Here is a 15,834-nt window from a genome sequence, read left to right as displayed (position 1 = left end):
ATTAGAAAAGAAAGCAATTCAAAAACTGCAGCACTTAGCTTACGTCCTGATGTGTTTATCTTTTGTATTTTATCTGTTTACCTCACTGTCAAAAATTAGTTTTCACTTAATTTAGTACTGCAGAGTGCACACAGCTCTGGGAGAACAAGCTGGATGTTAGTGAGCCTCACACAACATCAACAGTCTGGTAATTTTGATTTCAAAATCTTTATTACTAATGATGATACAGAAGCAAGAAGAACCCAATTGACTTACAAGCCCCAGGTTGAATTTGCAGGACTGCTGTTTATGGATTGGAGGGTGCGGTACATGTAAAATGGGCAATTTGTTAGGGAGGACAATGAAAGAACAAATATGGAATTTTTACAGCATTTTTCTGACCACAATGGTAATTTAAAAAGCTTTCAAGCACTGCGCTAAGGAGCTTAAGAAAATATTGCATTAAAAAAGTCAGTCTGTCTTACACTGGATGGAGGGGAAAGAGCATTGTTTAGACCAAATTTGTAATTTTTAGTGGACAAAAGCAGAACACACAAACAGCAATTTCCCCTCAACATAAAGCTAACACAAAAATTACAATTTGGTTTTAGAAATGATGCTTCATTTTCTGTAGTCTAACTGAAGGTGAAAAGACACGCTTATGTCTATATTTAATGTCCCCAATATCTTGTTTTGCCCTTGTGTTGGTTTAAAATAACATTATTTCCTGTATTTTTCTTCTCTTATTGAACTAAAAGTACATCAGTTAAAATCTTAACTAAATTGCAAAGAAACACATTCAGTTCAGCGAAGGTCCTGCCCTTCCCTAGCTAAAGCCCCGATCTCGATACCAGCTCCCTATGGGCAAATCCCTGCATTTGTGCAGAGTCCTGCTGATTGCAATGGGACTCCGCATGGATGCAAGGGTATGCTGGTATTGTGCCAGGAGCAGGACTGCGGTCTAACTGACTAGAGGGCAGGTTGCAGTGTCTGATTCAATGTGTTGTCCTGGCGGTGTGAAAGCTTTGCTATTCTCACCAGAATAATGCTGTAACAAATCCTAGTGCATATTGGAGAACAGCCTTTTGTTAATTCAAATAGACTTTTTATTTTTTTATCTTTTTAAGATGAGACTTCAAAAATGCTTGAAACCCTTGTGATTATGAAAAGCCAGGACAACTTAATATTTACACTTGATAACAAGTTTGTCATTTTTCTGGCTTCATCTTCTGATGCACTTATCAGTTTAGCTGTTAAATTTTTACTATTGCTATATTTTACTATCAAGACCAGCTTCAAAATCATTTGGTTTGAAATGTTGGGATTGTAAAATATATCCAGATTTTGGCTATTTTCCACCTGAGGTTCAAGTATATTTTTATCTTTTCTTCTTCAAGTCCCACTGCCCCCCTTCTCCTCCGTTCGGGGTGTGGGTTTTTTTTTGTTTTTGTTTTTACCGATTTCCTGTAATGACTGGCAGCATGTCAGCAGATGCATTTGATGTGGCCTGAGTTACTTTAAAGGTTACATTTCTCAAATCCATTATTCCCAAATTCATGTCCTCCAGCATTGCCAGCTCTTCACCTAAATCAAGGAGCGGAAAAGTGGATTGCAGTAATTACTTTCCATGAATAAACAATTTTCTCTTATCCAGTCTCATATACATACTTGATATGATTGGGGTTCACCAGCATTATGAAGAAATTAGGAGACCCTTATCCTTCAGCTGGATCTACCTGGATAGCCCCTTGCCTCCATGCTAAAAACCTTTGACATTAATGAGCCTCTCACAAACATAAAGATAAATAAACGTTGATCTGATTGCAAGACTGGAGTCTTAACTGGCTTTATGAATCTTGGTAAAGATGGAAAACATATGCATGGCTACAACCTTAAAGTATACTTCATATTCTTTTTCCATTGTTAAATAATGTTAGCAAATGCTTCAGAGGCTGGTCATATCCATAACCACGGTATTCTTTCTATTTGTCATCAGCTCAAAAAGCATTAATTCCATACTGCACAGTAGTATGAGTGGATACTGGATTTATTCATAGAGTCATAACTCCTAATACCGCTTCAGTCTCTCTTTCTATTATGTATTTAAGGAGGTTCAAGAAAGTGCAAATTGTATTTTTTGCAAATAGTTCCTCTTAACGTGGTGGAGTTTAATTCCATTTCTCTTCAGAAAAGAAGAAGTATGATCAAGTAACCACAATCTTTTATGTTATGAAATATAAATCATTTAAATGAAAAAAAATACGAAGCTTCTATTTCAGGAGCTGACTAAATATTTAAACAATAATTTTGTTTTATGGTTCAGTTCAAAATTCTTTTTTGTTGCTGAACTGCAAATTACTCCAAATCCTGCACACTCATTTTGCAACTGTGGTCTATATTAAGCTGAACTTGTCAATTCATAAATAATGTCACCCGCCTTGACCCATGTAGAGTGATTTTACCATATGTGCTCAAAAGGCTTTCAAACTGCGCCAGCAGACCAATGGTGTAGAGCTGCCTTAGGAATCCATCATCATGCAGGCAGTTCCTCAGCTTGATAATGAAACCGCAAATAAGAGCTGTCAGCTACAGAACAGAAGAAATACAAAAGTAAAATAACTCTAGATAATATGTCTCTCTAATCCAAAATGAAAGCATCGTAATATCTAAGAGATGCTGTAACAAGCTGTCAAACTGATACTCTTTCTTTAAAAGTGACACTCCTTCCTCACAGTTAAAGAGAAATATTAATAAAAAATGGGAAATATTTTATTTGATTTACAGGGATTCCTGTTGCCTTCAGGTCTATTAGTCTATTAGTCTATTAGTTTTGTTCACATGACCAGTTTTCCACCTGTTGTATTAGAATCTAGGTTTTATTAATCAATCTTCAAGATTTCCTTGGAAAACAATTTCAATTACAGGTATAAAAGACATAACTAGTTTTAACTCTGAAACTTAGATTTAATATTAATAACAGATATCATTCCACTGACATTTTAAAAAAAGTTTAAAGGCTACAATGCTTGTTTTTATTATGCAAACATTTCTCTATAGTGTTGTGAACCACAGAACACCTGCTGACTTCAGTGGAAGCAGCTGGTGCTGAGCACTTCTCAGGATCAGGTCCCAGTACTGTGGTGGAGTCTTAATTCCGTGTTTGTAACAACACAGTCATTTCCAAGGCAAGTGACTGATGCCACTAACACAGGATTATGACTTCACTGCAAAATTAAGCCGAAGAAATAAGTTTGATTTATGAGGGGGACATTTTTTTTATTCAAAACAGATCTTGTTAACAGCAGCAAGTGGTTTACAGAAAATGCCCATATTATCAATTGCTTTTTGTATAAAATAGTCTCTGAATTGATCCCCATATGAAAATTCCTTGGGGGATCATTTAGGCTGAAAGAAGATGGCTAAGGGCTATTTGAACTATTTAAACTAGGTAACGGTTACTGTAAAATTAAACTTGATGATTTGAGGTTATTAGACAAAGTATAACTAGAGCACCAAGATTTAAAATCATAAGGAGTATCTGTAAGGAGAATTTGAGTATGTTTTTTTCTATGGCGTGTAGTGAGTTAGCAGAACGAACCTCCAATTTAGCTGATGTCAAGTAGCACTGATGTGTTTAAGCAAAGACTGTGTGACTATGAGAGGGCATAGAATAATCTACTTGCCTACTCGCCAATGGCAAATTGTCAGCTTTCCCTGGTGAACAGGAGGAAAGTAAGTATAAATTACTCAAAATTTAAGCTTTAATTTAAAATATTATGGCACCCAATTGTAGCAAATGTGAACCAATACTCAGACTTCTGAAACTGAACCCTAGAGGAAATATCTATCCGACACAGCAGAGAGATGGCTCCAGCACCTGTGCTGCAGCTCCTGCTAAGAGCTATGCCAAGCGGCAGCTGAGTGAAAACTGACTCCCATCAAGTTTTCATTTCTACTATTCAAAACCCCAAGAGCAACAGTAAAACTAACAATAACCAAGTCAGTTTCACTCTGCTGTTGTTTGGGAAAGCTAGGAGAAACAGCAGAGATGGGCTCTGGAGCTATTCACAGGAGGAGGAGACCCTGGAAAACGGAAGCCTGAGGAGGAGGGCAGAAGGCACAGAGTAGTCAGGAGGCTATGGGCAAGTCTACACTGCAGTGCTACATTGGCGCAGCTGCACCGCTGTACCACATCTGGCGAAGACACACTATGCCGACAGAAGAGCGCTCTCCCATCAGCATAATTATTCCACCTTAGCGAGAAGCAGAAGCGATGTCAGTGGGAGACGCTCTCCCCCGACATAGCACTGGTGTGGATAGCGTTTAGGTCAATCTAATGTGCGTTGATTGGGGGATGTCTTTCACACCCTTGAGTGATGTAAGTTAGATCGACTTACGCGGTAGTGTATACTGGCCCTATCAGGTGCGAGAAGAGAGTGCGAAAGTTCCTTCTGTCTTTCAGTAGACAGACATGTGGGAAGCCCTTCAAATTTATCAGACATCTTCTAGTCAGAGGCAGACAGAAAAGTCTGAGCCCCCAAGCAGGGTCCAGGGACAGCACTTGAGTAGAAATCCCAGCACCCTTACCTTTCCAAGCAGCTGGGGTTGGGAGCTAGACTTCTCTCCAGGGAATTACTCTCAAGCCATGTTTACACTGCAGTCAGAAGTGTGACTGCAGCTCAGATACACATAGCCACTCTAGCTTAATCTAACTATCTCACTAAAAATAGCAGCGAAGACACGGCAGCACTGGCTGCAATGCATGCAACATGAGCGCATGGCCAGGGGACCCAGGAGGGCTTGTAATAGCCCATGAAGCCATGACTTCACTGCTATTTTTAGCTGTGCTAGCTAGGTAGTGCATGTATGCCTGCCTAAACTTCAAATTACACCTTCAAGAATGGCATAGACATAGCCTTAGACCTTGTTGGTTCTCTCCTCCTCAAATCCTGCCACTGATATCTGATACATTTTGTAGCCCTGCTTTAAGTAACATATTAAAAATGATATTTGTCAGTTTTGCACTTAATGCAGGCAATAATCTATTGCAGGTCATGAAGAAATGTTTTGCTGATCATGAACATGAAATATATGCCAGAATGTGGGTAAAAGAGAGCAGGGGACATACAATTCTCCCCCAAGGAGTTCAGTCACAAATTTAATTAACTCATTTTTTTAATGAGCGTCATCAGCATGGAAGCATGTCCTCTGGAATGGCGGCCGAAGCATGAAGGAGCATATGAATGGTTAGCATATCGGGCACGTAAATATTTTGCAATGCCAGCTACAAAAGTGCCAGGCAAATGCCTGTTCTCACTTTCTGGTGACATTGTAAATAAGAAGAGGGCAGCATTATCTCCTGTAAATGTAAACAAATTTGTTGGTCTTAGCGATTGGCTGAACAAGAAGTAGGACTGAGTGGACCTATAGGCTCTGAAGTTTTACACTGTTTTGTTTTTTTGAGTGCAGTTATGTAACAAAAAAAATCTACATTTGTAAGTTGCATTTTCAAGACAAAGAGATTGATTGCACTACAGTACTTGTATGAGGTGAACTGAAAAATACTATTTCTTTTATCATTTTACAGTGCAAATATTTGTAATAAAAATAATATACACTTTGATTTCAATGACAACACAGAATACAATATATAAGAAAATGTAGAAAAACAACATATTTAATAAATTTCAATTGGTATCCTATTGTTTAACAGTGCGATTAAAACTGCGATTAATCGCGATCAATTTTTTTAATCACGATTAATTTTTTTTAGTTAATCGTGTGAATTAACTGTGATTAATTGACAGCTCTACTAAATTAGCATAATTTTTAAATGAATATACAGGACAGAGAGGGCAGACAATTCATTTTATTGGTAGGTACCTATATGCAGTACTATTTTTCCTATGGCTATATCCAAACAGCATGGTGCACAAGCGGGGAGGCTGCATTTGATTTCTGCACTGCTGTTAAGACAGTAAGTATAAAAGATCATTATCAGTTCTAACTACATTAGTCTCTCAGACTCCTAGAAAACCCACCACAAGTCTAACTGTAATCATATCAGGCAACTTTCTTGCTTACAGTTTGGCAGAAGACAACATCCCTGCGATATTGAAGGCTCAGGCACAGAGCTATTGTAGGAGCGCTATCTTGCATTAACAAAAAGACCATAGCTTTCTTCGCCTTGTCACTCATCATGGCTACACAGTCCGTGAGCGTTGTCAGCAAGGGATAAAGAGCTTCACTCCATTCACCTGGTTAAAAAAAAAATTTTAAAAAGACATTTTAAACACTTTTATTTTGAAAAAGAAAAAAAATGTTAAAGCCATTGTCCTAAGAAACCTTCTGGCTCAATTTGAAGTAGAACTCTATTGATAACAGGGTATTTAGCACAGTCTAATAGCAGCTTATTTTTCCTGGTTGGCCCATTTATTTCCAGTGCTATTCAGTACCATACTGTAATGTCCTTAAAAAGACTTGTTATTACAATAGATCAATAAAGAATGCTCTCCTGTGCAAGGCTGGGGTGGTGGATATTCTTCAGCATATAATAGCTGCCGTATTTGCCTACAAAGAGCAGGCAGCAGAATAACTGATTTATAAAGCACTATGAAAGAGGAGGAACATAGGAAGAAAGAAAGCGAAACTGTATTCTATGACAGATATATAGTATAGCTAATTGCTACTAAATTTCTTCTGCCCCTTGGTGTCAAAAAGGCTTCTCCTAAATCTATTTTACCCTTCTGTGGTACTTACATGGCTCCCAGCACCTCACAATCCCCAATGTATTTATCCTCAGAACACCCCTGTGAGGTAGGAAAGTCTTATTATCCCCATTTTACAGCAAGACTAAGTGATTTCCCCAAGGTCACCCATGAAGCCAGTGACAGAGCAGGGAACGGACCCTAAGATTCCCATGATTCCCATGCTAGTACCCTAACCATTACACCACCCTTCCTCTCTAAAACTCATTTACCATAAGAAGTCCCAGTAGTTCAGTTTTTCCATTATTCTACTCCTTTCTTCCCTCCCCACATCTTAACCATCCTCCAATTTTTTAAGCCCACTTTCATCATTCTGTGAAAAAAGTTAATCAGACACTGTGCTGAAACTTTTTCCACAGTACAAGACAGGGTAGAAAGGTGTTCTGCTTTTGGTCTTTTTTAAAATAGAAATTTAAAAAGGGAAAACAGCTATTTAAATCACTTTTATTTTTAACATGCAGTACAGTCCCGAAATGGAAGTCATATCACCACCAGACTGGCCGCACCATACAAGGTGATGTTTTTGCATAGTCATGCAAAAACAGGATCACTTCAGGCCTCTGACAGGAAGCTGTCAGGATTTCAATTGAAGTCTATGGTTAAGAGCCAACAACAATACAAGTTTCCCTGATAACCATCCAAAGAGGGAAGTTATGGAAACTTGCTAACAGAAACATCATAAATGACAAGTCCAGAAGTATTGTGCTTTTAAAACCTCTGTCCTATGCAGGAGACAGATAATCTAAAACTGAATGAAAGGAAGTTATTTGGCTCTGTTCCACTGGATATAATTACCTTACTTTAGTAGCAGGAAAGCTCAGAAGAGCTAACAAAGAATTACAGCTTGTCTTTTATTCTCTATTATACAGTTTTTCCAAAATAATCAAATGCCCTTGTGATGGTGCACTCCATATGCTTTATGAAAATATGCCTGGAATGTGAATATAATGTAACTGGAATATGCTTTATGCAAAAGGTCTCTTGTAAAGTATCATTACAAAGCTTATAACCTACTGCATGTGTTCATCCTATTTGTATGTATTTATCATTCTTGTATCTATAACTAGAAATATGAAGTTAACTCTGAGGTCCTATTGTAATTATGCAAAGTGTGGGCCATTAATGATGGCTTGGAATCTTGATGGCTCCCATTGACCAGGACAATTGGTTGTAAATGGCTCTGTTTACTTGTAAGCCTTCCTGTGTTCCTGTGAGCTAGACCGGGAAGAATGTCACCTGGTACTGGAATCCATCTTAAACCCGGTGCTTTTCCATTTAGAAGGAGGGGTGGACACCCAGAGACACAAAAGATTTCCACGTTGTGCCAAAGCTATAAAAGGGGGCGGAACAGAACGAAGGGGGCTGCCGCTGCAGTCATGAAAAAACTACTAAAGACCACCTGAGCTGGAATGAACAAGGACTGTACCAGGGGAAAGGATTGGGCCCAGACTAGGAAGGAGTCTAGTCTGTGAAAGAAGCTTATTGGAACATCTCTGAGGGTGCGATTTACCTGTATTCAGTTTCTTAAATGTATTAGGCTTAGACTTGCGTGTTTTGTTTTATTTTGCTTGGTAACTTACTTTGTTCTGTCTGTTATTACTTAAAACCACTTAAATCCTACTTTTTATACTTAATAAAAAACCACTTTTGTTTATTATTAAACCCGGAGTAAGCGATTAATACCTGGGGGAGCAAACAGCTGTGCCTCTCTCTATCAGTGTCATGGAGGGAGGACAATTTATGAGTTTACCCTGTATAAGCTTTATACAGAGTAAAATGGATTTATTTGGGATTTGGATCCCATTGGGAACTGGGTGTCTGGGTGCTGGAGATAGGTGACCTGCTGAATGATTTTCAGTTAAAGCCTGCAGCTTTGGGAGCGTGGTTCAGACCTGGGTCTGTGCTGCAGCAGACTAGCGTGTCTGGCTCAACACGGCAGGGTTCTGGAGTCCCAAGCCATCAGGGAAAACGGGCTCAGAGGTAATTTCAGCACATCAGGTAACAGTCCCAAGGTGGTCTCTGTGACCGAAGCTGTCACAGCCGTAACCTGGAACTATGAACCCTCAGAAAGCAAAATACAGATGATTTTAAAGAAAATATTTCTCGTTATTTTCTTTAAAGAGCTTTGTATAAAAGGATAAAAAGAATGGAAAATATCTTCTAGAATGTAGCCATTCCAACACATGGCAATATTTAAGTTTTTAAATAATCCAGGGGGAGTTAAAATTCAAAATTATTATATGTCTTTGTCAACAAATCCATTTAAAAAACATGGATACATGTTTTAATCAAACTGTAAATCAGTAGCATTACAAAAAGAGACATTGGTGAGGCCTCATCTGGAGTACTGTGTCCAGTTTTGGGCCCCACACTACAAGAAGGATGTGGATAAATTGGAGAAGGGCAACAAAAATGATTAGGGGTCTGGAACACATGACTTATGAGGAGAGGCTGAGGGAGCTGGGATTGTTTAGCCTGCAGAAGAGAAGAATGAGGGGGGATTTGATAGCTGCTTTCAACTACCTGAAAGGGGGTTCCAAAGAGGATGGCTCTAGACTGTTCTAAATGGTAGCAGATGACAGAACGAGGAGTAATGGTCTCAAGTTGCAGTGGGGGAGGTTTAGATTGGATATTAGGAAAAACTTTTTCACTAGAAGGGTGGTGAAACACTGGAATGCGTTACCTAGGGAGGTGGTAGAATCTCCTTCCTTAGAGGTTTTTAAGGTCAGGCTTGACAAAGCCCTGGCTGGGATGATTTAACTGGGAATTGGTCCTGCTTCGAGCAGGGGGTTGGACTAGATGACCTTCTGGGGTCCCTTCCAACCCTGATATTCTATGATTCTAAGAGAATTCACAAAGAGATAATGCAATTCTTGGATTTTTTCCCAAGGTTCAGCTGTCATGTAACGTAAGCTCTCATGGCTCAGTGGGAGTGCACTAACGTTTCCTCTATTGGTATATTTTATTTATGGTTTGGAACATCAATACTGAAATTGAAATCCTGTCATTTAACAGTGTGACACTGCTTTTCCCTCTAAGTTGAGAGGAGAGATGCCACACATGTAAATTAAAGAAATCTGACAGTAGCAGCAGCAACTGACTATAAACTAAGAGGAAAGGAATAATAACTGACAGATTCACATCAGGATTGGACAGCCACTGGCAGTTTTAAAATAAATTGTCTTTAGTACTCATATATACACTTTCCTCAATCAGGTTTTTGTTTGTGTTTTCTTTAACAATATCCTTAACAGGATTTTATTGTTGGAACTATACATTCTATAAAACAAAAGATTCTGAAACACTGTCAGGTACTTTAATTCTGTTGTGACAACACAATACACTTGAGCTCTGTGCTTACATTTTATGAAATCACCAGAACACTTTAATGGCAATACATTCTCTATGGGACAATTAACAGGATGGCTTGCCTCTGAAGGGCTGGAGCCAACCAATTCCGATATTAAGGGGCCACACCTGGGTATGGATCAGGTGATTTCCCTAGAAAGAGCAGCAGGAGGCTGCAGTGATGTGCAGATGCTCAGGGAGATCACAGATGACTATGAGTGATGAGACTTCAGCAGGGAGTCCTGGAACCTGGGACTGAGGCTCCAAGCAGGAGAGGCCTGGGAAAGAGGCTAACATGGATGGATTTTGTTTTGGAGCAGTGAGTTTTACGTTTTAGTTTATTTTATCTGAATAAACCCAGATCCCAAGAAGGGGTTTGTGAATGGACAAAAAGGATGTGTGGAGTCTAAGAAGGCCCAGGAGCCACAACGGGGCTCTCGGGAGGCGCCCGATCTGGTGACAGGCAAATCCATAGCTAGGGTAAATTATCATAGCTCCACTGAAGTCAATATAACTTTCAAAGTAAATGGAGGTGTGGATGGGAGTGAGAGGGGCAATTACGCTGATTTAGAGCGGCTGAAGATCTGGTCAAAAATGTTCAAAGTTGCCATTTGTTTATTTTGTTTATAAATATCCCCTTTTTACCAAAGTTTCTAATTTATCTTAAAAAGTTGCTTCAGACTGAAGGCCAAATCTCAGAGTACCCACTAAGAGACAGTACCCATGGAAGTCGAGGACAGTCTTGCTTGGTAAAGGATGTCAGGATTTGGCTCCATATGTCTTCTCTATTTATTGCTATTAGGAAGCCAGGAGGAAGGCCTAAATGGGAGACACCTCTAGGGACATTTTGCTTTCCATAGGGAAGAACCTATGGAAATAATGAGATTAAAAGAATGCAGCCAAGGCAGAAAAACACTGCATATGGGAGGAAGAGAAAGAGCTTCTATAGGTGAAAGGCTGTGATGATGGGACATGGAGCACAGAAATTAGCTACTGAAAATGACCCACCAAGACGTATAAGTAGCTCCTCTCAGGACTACTGCATGCAAGCCCTATTGCTTTTATCCCTGGAAAGTCTATTAAAGTTAATGTGTACACACAGAGGTGTACTGGGGGAAAGGTGTGTGTGTGTGTGTGTTGTGTGGTTTATATCTTCCTTTTCGACAGCAGTAAAAAGAATAGAGCAATAAAGGCAGGGTCATATATCAAAGCATTGGGCACCTAAAGCTGCACTTTTACTCAGCAGCTCTGAAAACCAGATTATTCATTCAGGATCTGACCTAAGTGTTTAGCCCCTGATTCAGCACAGCAGGGCTCAAGTCCATCCATATTCAATAATATATTTAAGCATGCCTTGAAGCCCCACTGACTCCGATGAGAGTTAGGTACATGCTTAAGTGCTTTTCTGAATTGGGTATGTCTACACTACAAAATTAAGTTGACCTAATTTATGTTGGCATCCAGCCATTGCAATAATTACATTGTTTGTGCGTGTCTACACTTTGCTTCTTGTGTCAGCGGTGCGTGTCTTCACCAGGAGTGCTTGCACCAATTGAACCGTCAGTGTAGGGCATGGTGGGATGGCTTCAGAAAGCCAGCAACAGTTGATGTAAGCAATGCAGTAACTACACTGACACTGCGTTGACCTAACTACGTCTACCTTGACTCTATGCCTCTCGTGAAGGTGGAGTTAAGTCAGTGCAGTGGGTGAGCTACATTGGTGGGAGTGAAACCTTAATGTAGATGCTTGCAGAATTGGGTCGATGTAAGCTGCCCTGCATTGACGTAACTCTGCAGTGTTGACAAGGGCTTAGTTACGTAAGTTTAGGTACCCCGTTTTCAACATGATGATTTGCTAACTGATTTGCTTCAATTTATTCCTCTGCAGAAAGTGGATACTTCTCACCTACCTACCTCACGGGGGTGTTACAAGATAGCAATACTACGACGACGACGACTGTCTGTATTGCACTTTGAAGATTAAAATCACTGTATCTTGTCTACAACAGGGACTAAGGATACACATACGCAGTGTATAACAGAGGAGAATTTTTACATACTCTAGCTATGGTGCAAAGAGATGAAAGTTAGATCAGCATGGGGGTCAGTTTAAAGGACATGGTTTTAATTTCTTGAAGATTTCATTTGGCCCAGAGGATGTGACTGCTGTGTCAGTTCAGAAATCAAATCTCTGCCCCACTCCCAAACTGATCTCCAATAGGAGAGAGAAATCACAGTAGTTTAATATGAGACAGAGGCAATATTTAAGCAGAATAATTTAGAGACTGTGAATAAACTCTCTGGTGTTGTGAAGAGGAGAGGTAGACTATGAAATCAAACTCTTTCAAATTTGTGTTCTGAACGTTAAGTTTGCGATGGCCTACAATGCTGTGGTACACCCACAAAGCAATTACTTACCCTCTATCATCCAATCAGATCGCTCCATTTCCTAATGCCCATTCAGAATACTAAATTTAACACCCAATAAATGGCATTATGTAAGGTCCATTGAAATAAATAATCACATTACAATTGATATCCATGGCCTTTGGAACAGGTCCTACGTTAGCACTTCTCAAATCAAGTTACTAGAACTTGTCAACTAGAGAAATTAAAGGTAATATCACTGAACATTTCTCATCAACATATAAAGCAGTAGTTCTCAAACTTTTGTACTGGTGACCCCTTTCACATAGGAAGCCTCTGAGTGCAACCCCCCTTATAAATTAAAAACACTTTTTTATATATTTAACACCATTATAAATGGTGGAGGCAAAGTAGGGTTTGGGGTGGAGACTGACAGCTCGCGATCCCCCATGTAATAACCTCATGACCCCGTTTGAGAACACTTGATATAAAGCTACCAGACTCTATAGTGAGCCTGTTCCACTTCTCCTTAGGAAATAATAACCTATCAGATTTCACGGTGAGACAGCATGAGTTTATAGAAGTTAAGCAATACTTGTAGCTATATTTACTTCCATGTCTTCCTCCTACCGTGTTTTTATTTGGTAAAAAGGGGCTCACTGGGGAAAAACAACACTTTTCCTTGCACGTCTTTCCAATGCAGTATTAGATAACGTATCAGCAAAACACTTGTTCCATTGTTAAATACAAACAAAAATTGCAATTTGCAGAAGCCATGAATGGAAAACGCACATACCTGGGCTGGACTCTTCAGGAGGGGGGCTGCAATCTGCACAGAAATGGAGGTGCAACATGCATGATTAAGGAGCGGCAACACAGTCTCAACATAAGCAACTCAAATGCTCAGTGCAGGGTTCTCAAACATTTTCCACAGAGTGGACCACAACTCAACAGATATTGCCTCATGGACTACCTCTCCGCCCAATATGATTATGTGGACTACCTCTCCCCACTACTCATGATCACATAACCACCATGTGGCAACTACAGCAATTGCTTCCCTAATATTATTTTCCCCTGTAAACATTTTTAGCTGCTTTTAAAATTTGATTTGGCAGTTGAAAAGAGGGTGGAGAAGCCAGTACCATGAGACCAGCTTGCTGTTTGTGGACCATCAGCAAGTTTTCCATAGACCACCAATCCACGGACCATAGTTTGAGAACCACTGGCTCAGTGCAACTGTAGAATAAGCTTGCAGTAAGGCAGCTAAAACAGAACAGCAAAAGACCAGCAAAAAAAATCAGCTTTTAAAGTGAATATCTGAGTCTATTGCAACATTTTATTTCTAAAATATTTCTTAGGCTTTCTGGATAAGTCTCTCCTTTCACCGTTTCAGACAATGTTTCCCTTCACAACAATTCACCCTTAGAATAAGCATGGCAAATACTTTCAACAGTGCTTTACTATGCCACTTTCACCAAATTTAGAATTGTTTGGTGGGGGGAAGGGTTTGGTTTCTTTAATACCGAATTATTATTAATCTCTAGCCAATGGTCATGGTTAAATAAATTAAATACTTTTCCCACACAAATACTTATAGAAAGGAGGGTATTTCTATTCTGGATGTATATCAGTCAAGGAAATATGATGCTTCTGAGAGCTTGTCTTCACATACAGCACTACTGTAGTTCTGTATGTGAAGACGCTCCTATGCCAAAGGGAGAGTTTCTCCTGTCAGCATAGTTAATCCACCTAGCTGAGAGGAGGTATCTATGTCAATGGGCGAAGCCCTCCCATCTGAGCTTGCTTAAACCTGTTGATTCATCAGAGGCAATTTACTGGCAGGTCTTATGATAGGCCCCACGCCGTTCAGTCAATCCACAGGCGAACACCCACCCAGGTGATTCCAAGACAGATATATAAGCTCCTAAGGGAAGCAGTTGCTCTAGTCTGCTCAGCGTCGCTACCTGACTGGGAATGCTCCCATTGTCAGTAGTTTCAACAGACTGCTCCTGTTCCAGCTCTGCCTCATTCCATGCTAGTCAGCCCCTATTCCAGCCTGCACTGTAGCCTGATGCCTAGCAACTCTAACAGGAAGAATTTTAAAGGTGCCATAGTCCTAAATTTTGCGTGTGAGCCTCTCTCAGGTTCACTGCACTATCCTTAATATTAGTTGTTGGAAACTGCTTCTGACATCCAGAAAAAAAACCCAGCGATGCATGGCTTGAAAATTTAAAAAGAATAGGTGAAATCCTAGTCCCACTGAAATCAATGGTAATATTGACTTCAGTAGGGCCACAGTTTCACCCAATATCGGGAACCATTTCCCTACCAGGAACTTCTAGGGTCCAATCCTGCTCCCACAAAAGTGAAAGGGAATTAGCAACTGACTTTGATGGGTGCATGATCAGGCATTTTGTTGCAGTGGCTTCCAATTCATTTCTGGTACAATTCAAGTAGTTGTTTTTGACCTATGGAACAGCTGGGGTCCACGCTACTTCAGAAACTGCTTCTCTCCTCATAATCTTATAGCTGGGATGAACACTCAGGATTGACAGATTTGTACAACTGGAAGACAGGCGCAGGGCATTCCTGGCAGAGTGCCCACAACTCTGGAACTTGCTGTACTTCTTATGTAATTGTTGTTCTGATGCTCAAATAGTTGAAGCAAGAAGAAAATACTCAAACAATTCTAATATGATAGCTTAATAATACAAAATACCCAGAAATGTAGAATATTCTCGAAAACCCCCTTGGCAATTTAGAACATTCATCAAATCATATGTAACAGACATTCAATTCTATATTATATGCTGTTAAAAAGTTAATTTTTAATACAAATGTTGTTTAGTTTTTAAGTTAACATCTCTTACTATGCTAAAATATTAATAGTGGAATGAACATGAAGTCACAGGCATGCAAAAATAGTGGAAGGAAGAGCCATGAAATACCACAGAGTATGAAACATGGAAATGTTCAAAACTCATATGACCTTTTCTAAGACTAAACACTGCTTGATCTGTTCTATGAAAATGACTATCATGAAAACGGTTTTTAAAAAAATCAAGACACAAAAATAAAGTCATTCTGAAATTTCATGCAGAGGTAGGAAATTTGTAAACCTAAAATAGAGCTTAAAAGTAGGATGAGTTTAAGAATTTCTCTCACTCACATGCTTAAGGCATTATTTATTTACAATATATTTAGCACCAGTTGAACTTATAGTTTTGATAATGTTATTGAGTTTACAGCTGCACTAGCAGGAGAATGGACTACAACGATCTTTTCTTTCCTACGTTTTATGCTTGTACTATAAAATCCGACTGATTGATTACTTTGATACCACATATTACCATAACTTTACTTAAATTCC

At 39.4% G+C, this 15,834-nt stretch overlaps 1 protein-coding gene across 20 annotated transcripts in view; it reads right to left on the bottom strand.

The window, feature by feature from the left end:
* INPP4A (inositol polyphosphate-4-phosphatase type I A) overlaps positions 1-15,834 on the bottom strand; it is a 213,370-nt gene that overhangs the window by 19,029 nt on the left and 178,507 nt on the right. For 16 of the 20 annotated variants that reach the window (XM_075130681.1, XM_075130698.1, XM_048858480.2 and 13 more), the window contains 4 exons: positions 13,258-13,290; positions 6,064-6,236; positions 2,442-2,565; positions 1,437-1,563 (listed from right to left, as the gene is read on the bottom strand). In XM_075130681.1, the coding sequence (XP_074986782.1) occupies positions 1,437-1,563; positions 2,442-2,565; positions 6,064-6,236; positions 13,258-13,290 (457 nt within the window). The remainder of the gene's footprint in view (positions 1-1,436; positions 1,564-2,441; positions 2,566-6,063; positions 6,237-13,257; positions 13,291-15,834) is intronic. The other 4 variants (XM_048858539.2, XM_075130700.1, XM_075130708.1 and 1 more) reach the window with 1 other exon arrangement.

The sequence above is a fragment of the Caretta caretta genome, chromosome 1, assembly GCF_965140235.1.
Source record: "Caretta caretta isolate rCarCar2 chromosome 1, rCarCar1.hap1, whole genome shotgun sequence".
Taxonomy (NCBI): domain Eukaryota; kingdom Metazoa; phylum Chordata; order Testudines; family Cheloniidae; genus Caretta; species Caretta caretta.
The sequence above is the reverse complement of the archived record's forward strand: the minus strand, read 5'-3'. Positions and strand labels throughout refer to the sequence as shown.